This window comes from Halichoerus grypus, chromosome 5, assembly GCF_964656455.1.
Source record: "Halichoerus grypus chromosome 5, mHalGry1.hap1.1, whole genome shotgun sequence".
Taxonomy (NCBI): domain Eukaryota; kingdom Metazoa; phylum Chordata; class Mammalia; order Carnivora; family Phocidae; genus Halichoerus; species Halichoerus grypus.
The window spans coordinates 3581234-3601557 of record NC_135716.1 but is presented as its reverse complement, the minus strand read 5'-3'; the positions used below and the strand labels follow the sequence as shown (position 1 = coordinate 3601557).

The window sequence follows — 20324 nt, the reverse complement described above, 5'->3', positions numbered from 1 at the left end:
GAAGAAAAGGAAACCCCTGTGCACTGTTGGTGGGAATGTAAATTGGTGCAGCCACTGTGGAAAATAGTATGGAGACACCTCAAAAATTTAGAACTACCTTATGATCCTGCAACCCCTCTTCTGAATACATACCCTAAGGAAATGAAAATAGGATCTCAAGGAGGTATCTGACTCCCATGCTTATCGTAACATTATAGCCAAAATACTAAAACCACTTAAATATCCATCTACAGAGGAATGGGATGAAGAAGTTGTGGTATATATACAATCCAACATTATTCCATAAGAAAGGAAATCTTGCCATTTGCAACAATATGGATGGACCTTGAGAGCATTACGCTAAGTGAAATAAGTCCAAGAAAGAAATACTGTATATCACTTATATGTGGAATCTAAAAGAGCCAAATTCATAAAAACAGAGACTGATGGTTATCAGGAGCTGAGAGGTAGGGAAATGAGGAAATGTCGGTTGAAGGGTACAAGCTTTCAATTAGACGATAAAAACATTCTGGGGATCTAGTGCACAGCACTGTGATTATATATAACATAACATATTAAACTGTTGCATATTACATACTTAAAGTTGCTACAAAAGTAGATCTTAAGTGTTCTCACCACATAGGAATGCAAGCTGGTGTAGCCGCTCTGGAAAACAGTATGGAGGTTCCTCAAAAAGTTAAAAATAGAGCTACCCTACGACCCAGCAATTGTACTTCTAAAGATTTACCCAAAGAATACAAAAATACTGATTCAAAGGATACATGCACCCCAATGTTCAGAGCAGCATTATCAACAATAGCCAAATTATGGAAAGAGTCCAAGTGTCCATCAACTGATGACTGCATCACGATGTGGTATAGTACAATGGCATATGGCCCAGCCATCAGAAAGAATGAAATCTTGTCATTTGCAATGACATGGATGGAACTAGAGGGTATTATGCTAAGCGAAGTAAGTCAGTCAGAGGAAGACAAATACCGTATGATTTCACTCATATGTGGACTTTAAGAAACAAATGAGCAGATGGGTGGGGAACAGAGCGGTAAACCAAGAAACAGACTCTTAACAATACAGAACAGACTGGTGGTTACCAGAGAGGAGGTGGGGGGTGGGGGGGATGGGAGAAACAGGTGCTGGGGATGAAGAAGGGCACTTGTTGTGATGAGCACTGTGTTATATGGAAGTGTTGAATCACTGTATTGTACACCTGAAACTAATTACACTATGTTAACTGGAATTTAAATAAAAACTTAAAAAATGTTCTCACCACAAACAAGGAATTAATTATGTGTGTGATGGAGAAGTCAGCTAAAGCTAAGGTTGTCGTCATTTCGGAGTGAATCAAATCAGGACCCCGCAGCTTACAGTACCATGTGTCAACGGTATCTCAATAAAGCTGCAAAAAACTAAAACCGGTAACTGCACACGTTTCATATGCTTATTTATCATTCGGACATACAATCGTGTGACATGTCTGTTAAAATATATTCTTCCGTTTTTATGGGCAACATCATTAGTTATCAGGGAAAGGCAAATTAAAACCAGACTGAAATACCACCACACATGGACCAGAAGAGCTAAAATTTAAAGATTTTATTTATTTATTTGACAGAGAGAGAGGCACAGAGAGAGAGGAACACAGCAGGGGGAGTGGGAGAGGGAGAAGCAGGCTTTCCGCCAAACAGGGAGCCCGATGCGGGACTTGATCCCAGGACCCTGGGATCACGACCTGAGCTGAAGGCAGTCACTTAACAACTGAGTCTCCCAGGTGCCCCCAGAAGAGCTAAAATTTAAAAGACTGATCCAGAGCAGCAGAATTCTCACACAGATGATGTGTGTGTAAATCCAAACAAGCACATTGACAATCTGGATGGCTATAAATCTGTAAACGCTAAACATACATATGATCTACAATCCAGCAAAACCACTCATAGGCTTATGTGGGTTCATGTCCACCAAATACCTGTGCCAGAAAAATTACAGCTATTCATAATGGCCAAAAGCTGGGAACAACTCAAACGCCCATCACGAGTGGATCAATTGTGGTATTTTAACACAGTGGAATAGCATCCAGCAATAAAAAGGAACAAACACAACACGCAACAACATGTGGGAATCTCGGCCGTAATGCTGAATAGGAAAACAAAACTTCTGACCTCCAGAACTTGAATAAATGTGTTGTTTAAAGCAAAAGCAAAAAAAAAAAAAAAAAGACACACAGGAGTGTATACTCTATTTATACTCTATTTCTTCCCTGAGTCAAGAACAGGCAAAACTAATGTCTGATGACAGAAGTCACAGTTACAGTCCTCTCTGTGTGGAGTTCTCACCAGTGACAAGACTCGAGGAAACCGGAGAGGTGCAAGTTACCCCATCCGGTTCTGGGCGCTGGTTGCAAGGATGAAGGAGTATAAAAATATAAATTCATCCGGGGGCGCCTGGGCAGCTCAGTCGGTTAAGGGTCTGACTCCTGATTTTGGATCAGGTCGTGGTCTCAGGGTTGTGAGACTGAGCCCCGTGTCGGGCTCTGTGCTCAGCAGGGAGTCTGCTTGAGATTCTCTCTCCCTCACCTCCTCCCCCCTCCCACACTCTCTCTCTCTCTCAAATAAATAAAATCTTAAAAATAATAAAATTTCATCCAGCTGTATATGTAACATCTGTGCTCATTACTTCATATAAGTCGTATTTCTGTAAAAAGACTCAACTACCTTTTTAACAAAAATAAGGATCTGGGAATAAGCCTAGCAAAATACTTTAAGACCTTTATAGAGAAAATTAAAGTGTTATTGAAAGACACTCGAGATGATAAATAAATGGACAATATTGATAGGTATGAAGACTCCCATAAAAATGTCAATTTTTCCCCAAATTGATGTACAGGTCAACACAGACCCTTCAGCATTCTAACAGACTACTTTGAGGACTCTGACAAACTGAATCTAAATTATACATGGAAAATCAAAGGACAGAAAATGTCTAAAAACCTGAACGGTAGTCTAGAGAGGAGACTTGCCCCAGCAGGAAATGCATAATGAGCAGCAGCTGCGTCTGCCTGGAGAGGCCCGGAGTCTGGAACAACCGGCCTGAGACAAGGACGGAGTTTTCCAACCAGAGGGAAGACAGTCCCTATCAGTGGCTCCCCCACGTGGCTGCACACAAGAATCATCTGGCACACTTTAAAAACCCGGGGAGGCCCAGGTCACACCCCACACCCATCGAGCCACCATGTCTGGGGGTGGGGGTCAGGAAGAGGTTTTAAAGATTTCCCCCCCCCCATGATTCCAAAGTGCAGCCAAGTCAGAGAGCTACTGGCCAGGCCCCAAACAGTAAGCCTGAGAGAGCACGGCAAGTTAGAGAGACACAAGTGATTTCGTGTTTCTGAAATACGAGCTCAGTGAGAGAGAAGAGGCTCGGCTGAGGGTAAACAGGCCACGAGGGCCGGACCACATAAGCCACACCGGGGCCTTGATCCAGAGTCAATGCCAAGCCCTGGGAAGTCATCCAACAGGACGACACAGGTTTTGCTTCAGGAAGGACAGAGAGCACAGTGAGCTGCTGGGAGACCAACCAGAACCCTAAAACGGTGGAAAGGGTTAAAGAGAAGGGCCGGCGATACTTAGGAGACAAACCTAACAAGACGTGGTGCGATCAACAGGCAGAGCTCACAGCAAACCGGCCTGCAGTGATCCATAAAAATCATCCCTTTCTCTTTGGAAAAACAAAACCTCCTGAATCCCCTCTGCTGAACACCTACCTAATTTGCTTACCAGCAAATCCCCACCAGCTTGGCTGGGAAGGCAGTAATGAGAGCAGGGAGATCAATGGTCCTGAAGGCTTCAGCTCCAGGGGCCGGCAAAGGATCACCTGTTGCTGATGAATGACAGCCAGCTGGGTTTTCATTCTATCCTGGTGGTTTAGAAAGTTATCTTCCCACCTGAATTTACATCAGAGAACTGAGTCAACCTTCCCACCTGCAGCTAAGAGTGGCCTGGGGATACGGGCACCTCCACAGGTTACTAGACAGAGGTCTGGGGCAAGAACTCGGATTCAGGGTGTCGTGAAGCTTTTTCTCACCCACAGATATGCTCCTGAGAGCTCCGGGGAAGCCAGGCAAGCTGACCTTTCCCCAGGCCGAGCCACCAAGCTGTGAAGTTATCGCTGGGGAGTCAGAAGGCTGGTGGGCAATAAGGGCTGAACACAACATCGGGCAGGCTGTCTGGCGCGTCGGTAACCTTGCCCTTCAGAAAGGAAGCAGATAACCCACTGAACACAAAACAAAAGCAGTGTGATCTGACGAATGGCCAACACAGTCTGAAAATGACTGCAGGTCTGCATTACAACCCAGGAGGTGGATTTCTGAGTTCAGCTCGGAGATGTCCAGAACTGAAAACAGCACTGCTCCCAGCCTTAGGAGAAAAGCTGGATACAGGCTTCCGCTCACATTCCCGTGGTTTTCGTGTAAAGAATCCGTGGCTGAATTTTTTTTTTTTTTTAAAGATTTTATTTATTTATTTGACAGAGAAAGACACAGCGAGAGAGGGAACACAAGCAGGGGGAGCAGGAGAGGGAGAAGCAGGCTTCCAGCTGAGCAGGGAGCCCGATGCGGGGCTCGATCCCAGGACCCTGGGATTATGACCTGGGCCGAAGGCAGACGCTTAACAACTGAGCCACCCAGGCGCCCCTCCATGGCTGAATTTAAATAAAAGATTGTTTTAGGTTTGTAAAAAAAAAAAAAAAAGAACAAGCTGGATAAACTGAAAACCAACTTTTCCCAAACTGATCAGATAACTAAAGTCACAGGGAAAACTAACCTGAAATCTCTGTTGAGAAGCAGGGCCCCAGCATTTGCCCACATGGGCCTCTGCTCGACACCACAGAAGCCAGTAAAAAGGTTCAGCTAGAAATGGCTCATGAATTGCTAAAGGCCTTGCATGGGCTCCAGGAGTGTAAAGCTCCTGGGGGCTGCTGTAGGATCCTGAAACCGTGCCTCCTTGGAGCTGGCTGGGAGGGGAATGCCAGCCACTGCACTAGCCCCAGCCTCTCCCTCTCCCTGCGAGACCAAAGCCCTAACCTGCAAGGCAAGAATCAGCAAAGACTGTGCCTGAGGGCGCTGATGGAAACCCACCACCGCTGGGGAACAGCCGCCAGCCAAACCTCCACCCAGATTCACCTGCCCGCTGATTAAGAGCTTCACAGGACACGTGGTCACATACATGGACCAAGAGTGCAGAGAGGACATCTGGCCTGGGTGGGATGGTTACTGAAGCTACGTGAACACAGGAGAGTGTCTTGAGAAAGAGGGGACTCAGAAAATACAAGAGGGCCTGGGGAGGAGCCCTGAGGAATTCCGTGTGCAAGGCTGAAGGGGACAAGGGCGACTCGGCAGAGGAAACGGAGAGCTCTAGGCACAGAGCGAGGCGCTGGAATTAAAAGACACCGACGACGCCAGCCCCGCCCGTAAGACGCGTACGCGAGGAAGACCAAACTGCAGACACAGTCGCAGCAGCTGGGGACCCGCGCCAGGAGAGAGACGCCACAGAGCTGCGAGCGCCAAACGCCACCTGAGGGGACAGCAGCGCCACAGCTCAGGGGTATGGCAACAGATCTGCGAGGACCAACAGGACATGCCCTCAACATGATGAGCTCTTGCCATCCTTGATACTCTCTAGCCTCAGAAAAAACCCACGATTCAATAAGATCCTTGGCCACCCTCAAAATCTCATGTCTGTGAAAGCCTCGGGCATCTAGGAATTGTAAAGAGAAAAGAGATACGGCATCAAGATTCCACCACCTTTGATTTCTGGATAATTCAGAATGAGTCACTACTCTATAAGACTGAGATTTCCAAGAATTCATATTTCTTTTCAAAGAGAGCAGCAGACCATGACCAAGACCTGGACTAGCGCCCCACTCTCAGAGCGCAGCGCGGGGGGTAGGCAACAGCGTAAGAGGGAATGTAGGACATCCCACAGCGGCAGCTCTCGGCCCCGGGCCGCAATGGTAAGCTGAAGGACCCCTTATCATGAAATTGTGAAGAAGAAAAACATGATGAAATGCCAGATGGAAATATAGGGTTGGGGTTTTTTGGGTTTTTTAAGTGGGCTCCCATGGAGCCCAGCACAGGGCCCAACGCAGGGCTTGAACTCACAACCATGAGATCAAGACCTGAGCTGAGAACAAGAGTCTGAAGCTTAACGGACTGAGCCACCCAGGCGCCCTGGAAATATGGTTTAATATAAGTCTCCAACTGTGGACAAAGAACTGAACGTGTCCACCTTCCCATAGGCAGAGCTTGTCTTAATCATAATAAGCATGAGGCATTTCAGGCAAGAAAAAATGGATTTTTCCACAGGGAACAGAATAAATTCTAACAGGAGCTCACCAAACTGCTTGGCCAGCTACTGAACTCTGGGCCGCAAACATACATGAAGTCTTTCAGGGAAGGCTGCCCAGTGGGGAAGGTCTTTGGCGTCTCCTTCCTGCACGAGGCCCTCCTCCCCAGCCAACCAGGCTCTCCCCTGCTTAAGACCTCCATGCCTCACCCTTGAGCTGTTACACCTATCACCTACCACATCCAGATGAATCCACCCACCCACCTTCTCAAAACAATCTCCATCACATCAACCTTCTGAAACGCTCTCTATGGATTTCCAGGACCTTCCAATAAAGCCCATGGTGCTTCTCTGGAGTTTAGACCTCCCACAGCCCACCTGCCCCACCATCCTACCCAGATCCTCTCTCTCCGCCCAGTCCTCTATCCCATCACCTCCATCCCTACCCTCTGGTGTCCAGCTTACCCTTCAGTGAGGCACCATTCGAGGGCCCTGCATCCAGAGGTCTGATCATCCAGCCAAGACAGCTCTCCCTTCCCTGACCTCAGGGTCAGGAACACTCAATGTGGCTTCACGACATGCCTGTCATCCCTCATTCAGTAAATATTTGCTGGGAATCTTCTCTGAGCCAGGCCCTGTGCTGGGTGCTGGAACAGTATGGAAGAAACTAACAGCACTCGAAAGTGCCCAAGTAACACCCAGGCCAGCAGAGGCCTTCAAAGAGGAAGTGACCAAAGTGGGGCCAGCAGGCGAAGGCTGACAGGCATTGCAAGGGGAGGAAAAGGCAGCGACTCAACACAGTATTTCAGAACAACCAAAGTATGAAACGCAGGGGGGCCCCAGCAAAAATGAGGCCAGGAGGGCAGGGGGTCAGCTGGGACCAGATTATATAGGATGTTACACTCCAAAGTCAGAAGCACATTTGTTTTCAAGAAAAAGCAAAAACAGAACAGAGGATGGATTCCAGAAGGCAAGGCCAGTGGCGGGAGACTTGTAGGTTCTTACAGTGGTTCCCGGGCAGAGGGGGAGGGTCGCAGGGACGTTTAGGAGACAGCAGAGACAGGACTCGGTGGGGAGCGGATGGAGCTTTAGCAGCGACAGAACAGTCCACTTCCGAGCACTCGGTGACAGTTCTCATCCACAGAGGAAGCAAAGGAAGAGGCGCAGGTCTGGGTGAGCTGCAGCATATCGGGGTCTGCATGGGTTGCACATGAGCTGCTTTGGGGACTGCCAGGTGACAATGTCAGGAAGCCAGCTAAAAATAGAGCTGTGGCATTCAGGAGCAGAAATAAAGATTTTAGAGTCTCAGCACAGAGTTGGAATTGTAGGTTTGGGGAGCTGTTAAAATCATTTAGAACAATATGACTTTTAAAAAAAGGGGCTAAGGACCAACTGTTAGGAATGTCATTAGTTGGGATACAGACAAAAAGACAGAACCAGTGCGGGTGAGTGTGGAGGGAGGAAGGGGCACCCAGACCTCACGGGGGCTGATGAGTGGTGCCCTAACCCAGAGACAGGCCTGGCCTCAGCAGCCTGAGGAGGACAGGGACAGGGAAGAGAAGGGAAAAGCAGTAGCTGGGGAGAAAGCCATGGTTGAGGAAAGGGCTTGTTCTCTGTTACCTAGATTTTAAGATCAATATTGAGCACATTTACTAAGGGACTGGTACAAAACTGCTCAGACCTCGGTGTGCAGAGGAATCCCCAGGAAACCCTGTCAGAAACACAGACCCCAGCCCAGGGCCCTCGGAGGTGGATTCAGAAGGGCTGGCAGGCCAAGGAAGCTCCATGTTATCAAGCAGCCTCTGGTGCATGCTGTCCGCGGACCATGACTTAAAAAACCAGTGGTCAAGTTGAAAGGTCCAAAGAGAGAGGATCCTGAACGCAAGTCAAAGAATTCACCTCTGATTAGAGAGACCTCCTCCTCCAGGATCAAACAGATGGAAATACAAACATACTCCAGATACGAGAAGGAAGCTGAGAACATCTCTGCCCAGTGGCCTCTGTGAAGAGGACTGGAGGATGGCCTGCCGGGAGCAGGCTACAAGACCCACGTTTGTCCGCAGCCTCTGAATGAATGGGGGGGAGGGGCCTCTATGAGGCAGAGAAGCACCCTCTCCCCACAGTATCAAAGTTCATGAAACAGTGAATTCTGCTCAGCAATGTCAGCTGGTTCCTTCTCAAGATGCAAAAGCAGTGGATAATCTAAAGGACAGGATCTAGCATCACCCCCTCCCTCCCTCCACCCTGCCATGGGTAAGACGCTTCCCATGTACTAGTACCACATGCCCATTATGAAAATTGCCAAGTCTCCATGTGTCCACAGAACTACAACATTCCATTCTCTACAGCCACCCCAAACATGAGCCTGGAAATATCGTCCTGTTTGTTCCCTAAGGGAGGGAAGGGGCACAGAACAGCAGGATAAACTCCCTGCAGTGAGCAGGGCCCCTGGCACTATTATGTTGAACAAATCATTTCGCCTTCTGGGACTCAGGCTCCTGTGTGGCAAAACTGGCTGGACGCGAGGCTGTCTCGTCTCGCCTGGTCTGTGCTGCTAAGCATCGCCGTGGCCCACAGTCAAACGGAAATGCCACATTCGGTTATCGTGTCCAACAGAAATGGTCAGCAGAGAAAGCTCACATTTCTCCTAAAAAATTGAGAGCCAAAAAAGTGTACAGAAAGAGAAAACCAAATTAACTGACTAAAAAGGAAACCCAAAGCAGGTGATGCTTTCATTCACTTTCCAGAAGCAGAAACCCAGAGGATGGTTTCCATCCAAAGCATCAACCCCAGTAAAATCAAAACACTAGCTCTTCAATCTCGCTAAAAGTTCATTATGCTCAAACATTCCCCCAGAAAAAGGCACGCGCAGCGTCCTGACGTGATCTTCAAGACAATGCCTGGATGAAAAACTTCATGGATAAATGTAATTTTTCAATCTGGTCCAATGAAAAAGCTGTCATGCAAAAGCAGTGTTATGAAAACATTTCTAATGTTTTTGTTCTTTTAGAAACATTTTATGGTAAAACAGAACACTGACCAAGCTGCATAAAGTATGTTGTTGAATGAAGATCTACTGGAATCACCGCACGGCTCAAGCAATGGGGTTCTGCCAGCCCCCCGGGAGCCTTCAACTGGCCTCATCCCCATCACAACGTCCTCCCTCCCCTGAAGCTCACCCTGCCCTGGCCTCACGGCAGTCATTTCCATACTTTTTTTTTTTTTTTTTTAAGATTTTATTTATTTGACAGAGAGAGGGAGAGAGAGCACAAGTAGGCAGAGCGGCAGGGCGAGGAGCCCGATGCAGGACTCGATCTCAGGACCCTGAGAACATGACCTGAGCTGAAGGCAGAAGCTTAACTGACTGAAACACCCAGGCGCCCTCCGTGCTTTTCTTAATTGTCTCGCAACCCAAGCACAGAGCCAAGAGTGCTTGTCCTTAACTGTGCGGTGTGTTGTCAAATACGGTGTTTAAATGTACTGAATGTACTGTTTTAAGTTAGCAAAGTTCAACTCCAGGAAGCCCTTTTACCCCTTTGAGGGGGGGTGAAATATACATCATGTCAAATTTACCATTTGAATCATTTTTAAGTGTGTCCTTGAGTGGTGCTGACACCTTCACCCTCCTGTGCAGCTGTCCCCGACTCCACCCCGGTTTCCCCTTACACCTTCCCCTTGAAGAAAGCAGGCCGCTGGGCTGTCGAGGTGGCCCTAGTCTGGACTGGTGCTGGTTAACAAGTTTTACTGTAGTCTGAGTCCCTGCAAATCGGTAGCTGGATCCAAAGCACTGATGGGTCTCAGGTGTGATGTTCGGGAGATGTGTGTTCTCCCCCCAAGGAGGAACGTAATGGCTGGTGGTCTCTTCCTCTGCTAGGTGGATGCTCACAGTTTTGGTCCACTCATCTATCAGGGACCGCAAAATGATGGTATTCCAATTCCATCATCCCTCCTCAACCGTTAGCTGGAGCACTTGGGTAAAGAGAAACCCCCTCATCCACTGCTGGGGGGTCCAACAGTACACATGCATGGAAAAGCAGAATAAACACCCATTACTTATCATGTCCAAAATAATGAACTGGTTCCCTGTCATGTGCAAAGGTGGAAGATTCTTGTAGCATGAAGAGCGCAGAACTGAAACAGCTGTCACCCTTGGCGATCCTCAAACTGTCAGCGGCAGCACCTTCGGTCGGTCCGCCTGACACCACCTCAGTTCACTCTGACAGCGTCCTTGCTAGAGGTCTCACACCGCGTGTCAAGACCGTCCGACTACACTTCCTGCTCCAGACCAGGAACGGGCCCGCTCCAAGGAGCCCTGGCTTCCCGACCGCCATGTGGGGATTCGGAAAGCTCCCTGCTCTGGGCGATGGTCAGTTTCCAGGCCTTGGCCGCATACAGGGCAGACAGATAGGTGGACTTATTTTTAAATACCTCATAATTTCATTTTTTTTAAGATTTTATTTATTTGAGAGACACGGAGAGAGAGAGTGCATGTGCTTGTGCACAAGCAGGGGTAGAAGGAGAGGGAGAAGCAGACTCCCCGCGGAGCAGGGAGCCCGACGCGGGGCTCAATCCCAGGACCCTGGCTCATGACCTGAGCCAAAGGCAGACGCTCAACGACTGAGCCACCCAGGCGCCCCTTTCATGCTGTTACTTTTATTCAAGGCCTGACTACAAGGTTTTTACTTAATCTCTATTCTCTTACATCTATTATCTCCTTTCTTCCATACGAGAATCCTAGTTCAAGACCAAATGCTAGAATCAAATTGTCACAAAATTAATTACTCACTTTATTCCACATCAATACATAGTTTCCGAATACCAATACCAATATTATCTCTATCAAAAGAATTACTAAAAGCAGTTCAAAACTACTTTTGCAGAGAGTGGCATCGTCATCATAGAGGAGTAAGAGTTCTACCATCTTCCCCCCAAAGCATGCTGATTTAGACAATCACCCACAAACAAGGGAGCCTCTGTGGAGGTCCAGGAGTCCAGTGGAGAAGAGCCCGAATACCACAGAAGCAAAAAACTCCGCAAGCGGACATGCTGAGGAGGGCCGTGTCACCCCTCCCACCCCTCGGCACAGCTCAACGCCAAGAGCCTGGGATTTCTCCCTCAGGGACTCGGAGAGTGTGTGAGCCCGCCCCTCACTTCCTCAGCTGTGTAGGCTGGCTGCCAAGGAAGGTCCTTGCTCCCGTGCCCCATCCAGAACACCGAGGTCCCAAAAATGTCCTTCAAGTCTTTTTATTAAATCCAGGATAAGATGAGGATTGCATATAGCTTTCACTGTTCAATTTCTCTTCAATCTCCTTTCATCTACAACCGTCCTCCCACCTGTTTTACAAAAGGGGAATCATTTTGTAAAATCATCTACTTTCCAGAGCTGTTGGGAAGGTTAAACAGAAAGAGTCCAAATCAAGTGGCCAGTCCAGGCTTACATGCAGCACCTGACATCGCTCGACAAATATTACCTCTCTGCCACGTGCCTACAGCCCACACGGAACCCAGGGTCCTGGCTTGCATGATAGCTATATTAGTTGTTCTAAATTCTTAAAATGGCATCTAATTTCGGTAATCTGAGTCCATGCTGGAAAAGCAAACTGGGTCCACAAGTGCTCCCTGGATGAAGGTTTCTGAACATGTCAGACTGAGAGCTGCACGCAGGTCCCCAGAGGCCACTGCCGCTGAGGTCACGGCTGTCTCCAGGCAGGGCTACCCATGGCCTCCCTGGTGTTAGGCCAATGTAGTCAGCGCACGGTGCAGTATCAGCTCCGGCGTGCAACACGGCGACTCAACACTTCCATCCACCAGCCGCTGCTGGTCCGTCAGTGCGCTCTTGATGCCCTTTGCCTACTTCACCCGGCCCCCCAGCCACCTCCGCTCAGGCAACCAACAGTGTGTTCTCTGTATTTGAGAGTCTGGGAGAGTTTCTGTTTTCTTTTTTGTTTGTTTTGTTTCTTAAATTCTTGACTCCTTAGCCTAAACTACACATACAATGCATCATCCGCTCACCAGACGCTGGAAAGTCCTTTGTGGGCCTTGGTGCCCACCTTTTCTCCTCTGTAAGACTTGCCCTGGTTGTGGACATTAAGATTCTGTGCCTCAAATCCTACAATATGCTGTGGAAACAACCATCATCAGTAAAGAGGGCACCTGGTTAGTAACCACCATGTTCTATTGCACACGTGTGCTGTAGCTAACTGATGGGAAATTAGGCCAGTCTTATATTTACAAACCACTTAGTGATCATGATCCTAGCTCCCTTTGATCTGGTTTTATTTTAAAGGATAGAAGAAGGTATTCCCAGGCTACGAATCTCGGACTACAGTTTTACTTTCAGCTTGGAAAAGCAAAGGCAATGCTCCAGAGCTCTGTAACAAAAGGCAGAAACACAGTAACCTAACAAAGCCTGTCTGCCTGAGCACATGAACTCACAGAGCCACCACAAGGAAGAAAGGTACGGTTTCCCCTGGAGGCCTCCTGTCGTGTCTCTCAGGGAGAGCGCGCCACCCCCTTTGGCAGGTAGCCAACTCAGCATCCTGTCCTTGGTCCTTGACTCCTCACAGCTAGGTAGCTCGGCTGGAAGTCTACTAGCCCAGACATGCCCCTGGGACGAGAGCTAATCAAGCACTCCCTGGACAGCTGTGAGGCACCATTTATTCTGCCAAACTCCCTTCCTGGGAAAAAGAAAAGTCAGAACCTCTGCCCGTAACCCTCTACTTGCAGAAAAATGTAGTCTGGTGCTATCAAGCAGTTTACAAACAGAAAAAAAATCCATCCTATCTGATATTCTTCAAGCCCTGGTATAATGTTAAATCCACTTGACATTTTCACAGTTTCTAATGTGTCCAACAGTAAATTTGCTTTTCTACCTTTGTTAATAATATACCTAAAAAAATGTTAATCAAATACTATTATTATACAAGGAAGCTCGTACGGTTAAACACTAGAGAGTGCACAGGAGAGCAAACTTCATGACGAGTGTTATGGACTGTCTGTGTCCTCCCCGAGTTCCTACGTTGAAGCCCTAACACCCAGGATGACAGTGCTCCAAGGTGGGGCCCTGAGAGGATATGATGTTGAACGTGGAGCCCCCTCACTAAGGGAAGGAGATGGGGAAGAGGCACTCACTCACTCATCCTGACTACAAATGTGCAAAGGCTCTTTCTCCGCTGTGGCCTGGATAGTGTGAATACAGGCTGAATAGGACACATGGGGTCCTTGTTCCCCGAAACTTCTCATCTAGAGGATGGAGGCAGATGGACAGGAAAAACCAACATGACACTTCCAGGAACAACTGCAGTTAAGAACGCAGGTGCTTCGACAAGAATGACGAGGGATGGGGTGCTGGTCCAGCTGACATGCTCGGGGCGGCCTCTCTGCAGGGGAGACTTCCAAACTGCCGTCTGAACAGTGAGGTGTGGGTGTGAGATTGTGGTAGAGAGCGATTCGGGTGAGGCCCTCAGGCAGGACAGCTGGGCACACTCTGGGGACGAGGTGGCCAGTGTGGCCAGAGATGCCTCAGGGGCACAAGAGGGAAGAAGACAGTCCCCGTCACGGGAACACGAAACCGTAACTAAGCTTTGTCTCTCGAGTTCAATGGGATAGCATCATTCCTGAGCACCCACGTACAGCTGAGAGACTGGCTGGGAAACAGAGTCCCATTCCCAGAGAGAGACAGACAGACAGACATCTCACCCCTGGAGGTAATACCCACTTCAAAACTGACAGGCCTCTGGGCCTCTGTACCAGTGGATTTCTTGCAAGGCCTGGGGGGCCCATGCTTTTTCTTCATCAAGGTAGCTTCCCAGTTCAGGCCCAAGTCACACATCAACTTTGGGAGCCCCTACAGGACCTCACCAGATAAAGTGAGCTGCATCTCATCATGTCCCTGAGTCTCGGGGTGCTCTAATCCCGTACTTATTTTTCTGGCTGACCCCCTGGGCCACAGAAGAGTTACAAGGACAGGCTCTGGAGTCAGGCTGCCTGGATTCATAACCCAGTTCTGCCACTTCCTAGCTGTGTGACCTTTGAAAAATTACTCAACCTCTCTAGGCCTTAATGTCCTCATTTGTAAAGTGGAGACATTAATAGCACCTATTTCATATGGTTGCTGTGAGGACTGAGTGAGTTGATTCATGTAAACCTCTTAAATATTAGCTGCTATCATCATCATTGTCCTTCAGGAGATAGACCCTTCCTCGTTACTCATCCTGTGGTCCAAGAGTCCAGTCTAGTGCTTGGTTCATAATACGAGACAGTTAAATGTCGTGTCATGCTACAGAGGATGAGTGATGGGCAAACACAACATAACTAACATTTGTTGAACCTTTACCAAGCTGCAGGTGGAGTGCAAATCCTCACAACCCTAGAGATGCTCATGATCATTTCATAAACTAGGAGACTAAGAGAAGTCAAAGTCGCTCCCCAAAGTTACACGGTTAGTAAGTTCTAACAACAGAATCTGCTGACTGTCTCAAACCATACCCTTCAACTCAATGCTTGTGGCCCTCAAAATTCCTGTGTTGAAGCCCGAACCCCAAACGTGCCTATATGTGAAGACAGGGCCTGTGAGGAGGTGATAAAGGTTAAGTGAGGTCATAAGGGAGGGGCCCTAATCCAACAGGGTTGCTGTCCTCATAAGAACATGCTTAGCACCCTGATCTCAGACTTCTAGCCTTCGGAACTTCGGGAAATCAGTTTGTGTCATGTGAACACAGTCTGTGGATCTTGTTACGACAGCCTGAACTAACTAATACACCCCACAGTGCCTCCAAATGAACGTATGAATGCATACACCCATTCGTAATCTGACACAATTAATCCAGTAAATCCTACTCCTAATCAGCTGGTCCTAATGCTACAACGAGTATAAATGCCCATTTTCTCCAGACGCCACCTCCTTGCAGAACCACCAGTCTCTGAAGGAGAACTTTATCACCATAGCTAATTAGATCACAGCAGTTATACTTGAAAAAATGCAGTAATTCCACCAATTTAAGATGACCTCCTGGCAAATGAGCACAAAATAGTAAAAAGCGTGAATTAAGAAATGATTTAACAAGAAAGTACCTTTATTGCTTTCAGATCTATAGAGGAACTCAGTGGGCGAACTGAGTGCCCAAGAGAAGTCTCAGTCAGCTCGAGCTAATGACTGGCAAGCAAGTTACGATGAGCAGGCAGCAGGGGCCAAGGAGCCACGACCTGCTGATGAAGACTGGGGGGCGGGGGGGGGGGGGACTCACCGTCACTGAGGTCTTGGAGGAGATTCTCCTGGCACGAGAAATCCAACTTCACCTTGATGTTGACCACGAAAGTGGCCACCTTCCCCGGCTGCAGAGGAAACTGGGCAAGGGTTTCTTCCAGGTTCCAGCTCAAGAAGTCGCCGTACAGTTTTTCTACAATGACAATGACAGTGGTGATAAGGATGGCGGAACTGAGGCAGTATGTGACTTACCAATCCCCCTGGAAAATCCTGATGCAGCCCCAAAAGCAAAGGAAAAGGCAAACCATTTAAAATGTGATAGATCAAAGTACCAAGAAAATTCCAGACTCATGGGTATTGCAAGGCAATGACCCGTGCCCGTGTGCAAGGCACGGGGGGCCAGAGCATCCCCGCTCCTACTGCTCAGCTTCCTCTCGCCAACAAAATCAATGCACCCTTTGCTCTTATAAACAGAATCAGAGCTAAACGGAATTTCCCCACAACAAGGACTGTCTAGGTCATGTCACCTTAAGGAGAAACAGATCCACGTCGAGTGGGAGAAGCACAGTGAGTAGGAGAGACCCTCTTCAGGAAACAAGGATTCAAAATCAGAAACCCAGGACCGGGTGCTGCGCCCGGGACCTGCGGGGCTGCAGAGGGGGCTTCTGCACCGTCCGACAAATCCGCCTCCATCTTGGAGAGATCCTGCGGGTCAGAGCCAGATGGCCTTGGGTCTGATGCCTTTCCGCCTCTGACTAAGTGGAGCAGACGGAGCGTAATGAGGCCTTTAAGCCAAGGTGTCTCCGTGTGGAAATGGGGTGACAACTCCCATATCACAGGGCAGCAGTGTCTGTGAAGTGCTGTAAAAACTAAAGGCGCTAATGCATTGAGGGGGAGGAAGGGAGACGGGAAGGAGGCAGGGCGGGAAGACCCCATTTGTGCGGTTTGGAAGCAGCTGTGTCACCTTCATGGCTCCCACACCTGCCAGACAACCCCTGCTTCAGGCCTGAAATCAAGGCCTACCATCAAGTGCTGCCTCGGCATCTCGTGGAACCAGGAAGGCCTGGACCGGCCCCACCACAAGTCCGGCCCCCACCCTGCATCCATGAATGCTCCTGTCTCCCCAGCCCCCCCGCCCCCCCAAACAATGCTCCTCCCAGGAGCAGTCCCTGCTGACCCCCAACTGGCGGGTTTCAGTTCCCAGCCAGCCATGGACTGATTCAAGCAAGTCAATGATAGCCTCCCGCAGGAACCAGGGACACCCACACCCTTGTGACTACAGAGCCTGCCTCCTGCAGCCCCTGGCTTCCCTCTGTTCCTGAGGGTCACCCCCACGTGGCCCTGTGTGCACGTGGTGTCCTCCTCCCTGGGGCTCTATGTGTGACGAGTAAATTGCTGTTATCACTGTGAGAGGCCGAGGGTCACGTGCTGGGCCATCCGCATCACCCTAAGGCGAGACCCTCTGCTTGCCAACCAGGTGATAGGAGAGCATTCAAACAGGCCCCTCCTTCCACCGAGAAGGCCCTGCTGCGGTTCCCCGCTCAGGGCCCAGCTCCCTGGCTCTGCTACTTCCCCTCCTCCCATAGACCCGTCAGCCCCCAACTTGCTATTGCTTCCATCTCTGGCTTACCTACCTTTCTGGGAACCAGTGCTCGGTGCTAAATGTCCTCTGTCAGAATAAGGCAGCCAAGGCTTCGAGAGATTAAGTCACTTGTCCCTGGTCAAAAACCAGAGCATGCCAATGGTTCCGGGGCCACTATACTCATCCACTTCCCACATGGAGGCAGCTCAAGGCAGAGGCAAACATAAAGTCCTGCTCTCGGGACCCAGAAGTCACCCACAGAAGAATCCAGTGGGAGATGGAGTGCTTGACGCCGGCCCATACTGAAGAACACAGGGCCGACCCACGCTGCGAACACGGTCCACACAGTGTGCATGGCCCAGGCACAGTCCCTCCAGAACCAGCTGCTGCGCTCTGGCCATAGCACACCTACCAGACCACACTTATTCTCCGTGGCCCCTCGGAGATGGGTGAGAACAAGCAGGAGCAGATGGGGCAGTGTCCACGCAAGGCACTTAGAAGCCATGCCATGTCCCTCTGTTGACTCAGGTACTCACTGCACACCTCGAATAGGCCAGACCCTTTCCACACGCAGGTGATCTCACTCGATCGCCACCACAACCCAGCGGACTAGTGGCTCTCATCCCCACAGGAAACCAAGAAGGTGAAGGTACTTGATCAAGGTCATTTAGCTAGTAAGGACAAGACGTGGCGTACAACCGGTGCTCAGTAAGTAGCAGCTACACCGCAGCATCCCCAATCCCACTAGTTCACAGGTAAGCAGAGGCTCCGTAAATGCACGTTACCACATTAATTCAGAATGACCGAGGGAAAGATGGGTAGTGGGGAAAGGGATGATGATCGTGGGGCCTGCTGGCTCCTGGGACATAAGACTGACGACCACATGGGGCAGAGTCACCACAGACCGGGACGGTGGGGGACCTGCCCACAGCCAAAGATGCAACGCCCTGGAGAGACTGCTATTGAGACACAGCTGGGAAGGTGGGGAGAAGCCAGGCAGGTTAAAAAGACGGAGTGGGAGGGGCGCCTGGGGGGCACAGTCGGTTAAGCGTCAACTCTTGGTTTCAGCTCAGGTCATGACCTCGGGGTCGTGGGATCGAGACCCGCCTCGGGCTCTGCACTCAGCGCGGAGTCTGCTTTTCCCTCTCCCTCTGCCCTCCCCCTCTCTGTGCACGCTCTCTCTCTCTCTCTCTCTACAATAAATCAATAAATAAAATCTTTAAAAAGAGAGAGAGAGAGACAAGGAGTGGGAACTTGTCCGGGTGACCCTGGACCTGCCCCGGTACGTGCCAGCATAGCGGCTGTGGGGATGCCGGCGCGGGCCCTGCCTTCACCTTCCTACCGTCTCTGCACAGACTCTCCGTGGGTGCTGAGCATTCTTCCACCTGTGAGCGCGGGCAGAAAACACTGACGCGGCATCACAAGCTGACCTGACCTGTGGCCTGAGCGGCAGCCCCGGAAGTCACACTGCCCGCCGCCTGTGTTCCCGGGCTGCACCAGCCCGACTCCACAACGGAAGCGAGCGCCTTGGCTCCCAAACCAGTGAAAGCACCAAAATCCTCTCAAGAACCCAGTAATTCACAGTCTATAAATACACGTTAACCTACTTACTCTGTTCTTTACCTCTGTTTTCCACTCCAGTGCGTTATTTCAGAATGGAAGGGGATACGAGATGCCAGGCTATGGGACACCAGGGAGAACATCATTTGGGCCCTCCCTGCTGGAAGGCCAGGTCCCAAACCCCCAGGGTACCGAAGTGCATGCTAACTTCTTTAACCAGCCTAGCCATCCTCTCTAGCAGGACCGGCCAACCTCGGTATGAAGTGCCAACACCGGCTAGGACCCTGAGGCCCTGCAAAGGCCCCTCCCAAAGATTCCAGCAGGCCTATGTTTCAGACACAGTTTCCCCCGCATGGGCAGGAACCAGGTGAGGTCTCTGGGGTGCATTCCCGCTGAACCAGAGGATGGGCCCCGACAGCACTGAAGTGTCTGGAGCCGCCTGGCCTCACCCTCTGAGCCCCAGTTACCCATCCACACACACTGCTTCCCCGCCGAGCTCTCCCAGCCCACTTTCCTACATGGCGGATTCTGACTCATCCTTCACAACCCAACCCTGGAGCTTCTTTGCTCTGATGCCTTTCCCATCCCACGTTGCTCCTCTGGGCTCTGAAGTGCCCACCTCCGTTAGAACATCACTCCTGTGTCCAGCAGCTCACTCTTCCACCAACTGCAAGACAGGGGCCAGACCTTGCCTTTGAAGCTCACCACTTCCTGGAGAGGGAGGGCACCATGCTGGTTAAGAATGCCCGGTTGAGGAGAAAACTGCCTGGGTTCAACTCCTAGCTATAGTTGGGCATCCCTAGATAAGTCACCAAACTTCCACGTGCCTCAGTGTGCTCATCTATAAAATGGGTTGTCGTGGAGAAAAAATGAGCTAATGAAAGTAAAACAATCAGAACAAGGTCTGGCCCCCAACTCATGTTAGCGATTCCTGCTGGACCAGCCTAGCTCCCCTCCACGGAGCTGCGCGCGGAGCAGGTAAGTCGCATGGAGGCTCCCGGCCTGTGCTTGGCGCTCAGGAAGCGTGCAGCAGTGCTGGCTGCCATCAGCGTCCTTCCCACTCAACGAGGAACAGCGCTGGGCACGTGGGGGGCACTCAGGAAGCGTTCAACGTGGGACGGACAAATGTATTCCAAGACGTTTCAGATTTAGACTTAGAACAGATGGGGAAAAAGTGACATGAAAAAAGCAGATTACCAGATTGAATGTACACTGGGATTTCACTGCATAAAAATGTTCACATGGAGAAAAAATATAGGGATAGCATACCAACAAGTTAATGTTGGTCCTCTCTGAGTAGTGGGATCACAGGTAATTTCAAATTGCTTTTATTTTCTGAATTTTCTACAATGAGGTAATATACACACTTTCATATACATAATACACATGCACACACGCTAACCTCTCAGTGTGGTGTCTAAATCCGCCCCAGCCCCCTGCCACCCCAGTGTAACATGGGGAGAAGCCCCGTGGACCTGGCCTGCAAGCCCACAGACAGGACTGAGCGTGCTGAGCACCGACGCGCCCCCTCAGGAGAGGGAGGTGGGATTCTAAACCAATGCAGCTGCTTTTCCCGGTGCCCTCTATCAGGGCCCGACGATAATGTGGACTGATGACAGGGACAGCAATCACTTGGGGCACGTGT

The 20324-nt window shown here is 49.9% G+C and overlaps 1 protein-coding gene across 10 annotated transcripts in view; it reads right to left on the bottom strand.

Annotated features, from left to right (window-relative positions):
* The window catches only part of TRAPPC9 (trafficking protein particle complex subunit 9), a 582880-nt gene that overhangs the window by 390753 nt on the left and 171803 nt on the right, over window positions 1-20324 (bottom strand). For all 10 annotated transcript variants that reach the window (XM_078071955.1, XM_078071953.1, XM_078071956.1 and 7 more), the window contains one exon: window positions 15578-15730. In XM_078071955.1, the coding sequence (XP_077928081.1) occupies window positions 15578-15730 (153 nt within the window). The remainder of the gene's footprint in view (window positions 1-15577; window positions 15731-20324) is intronic.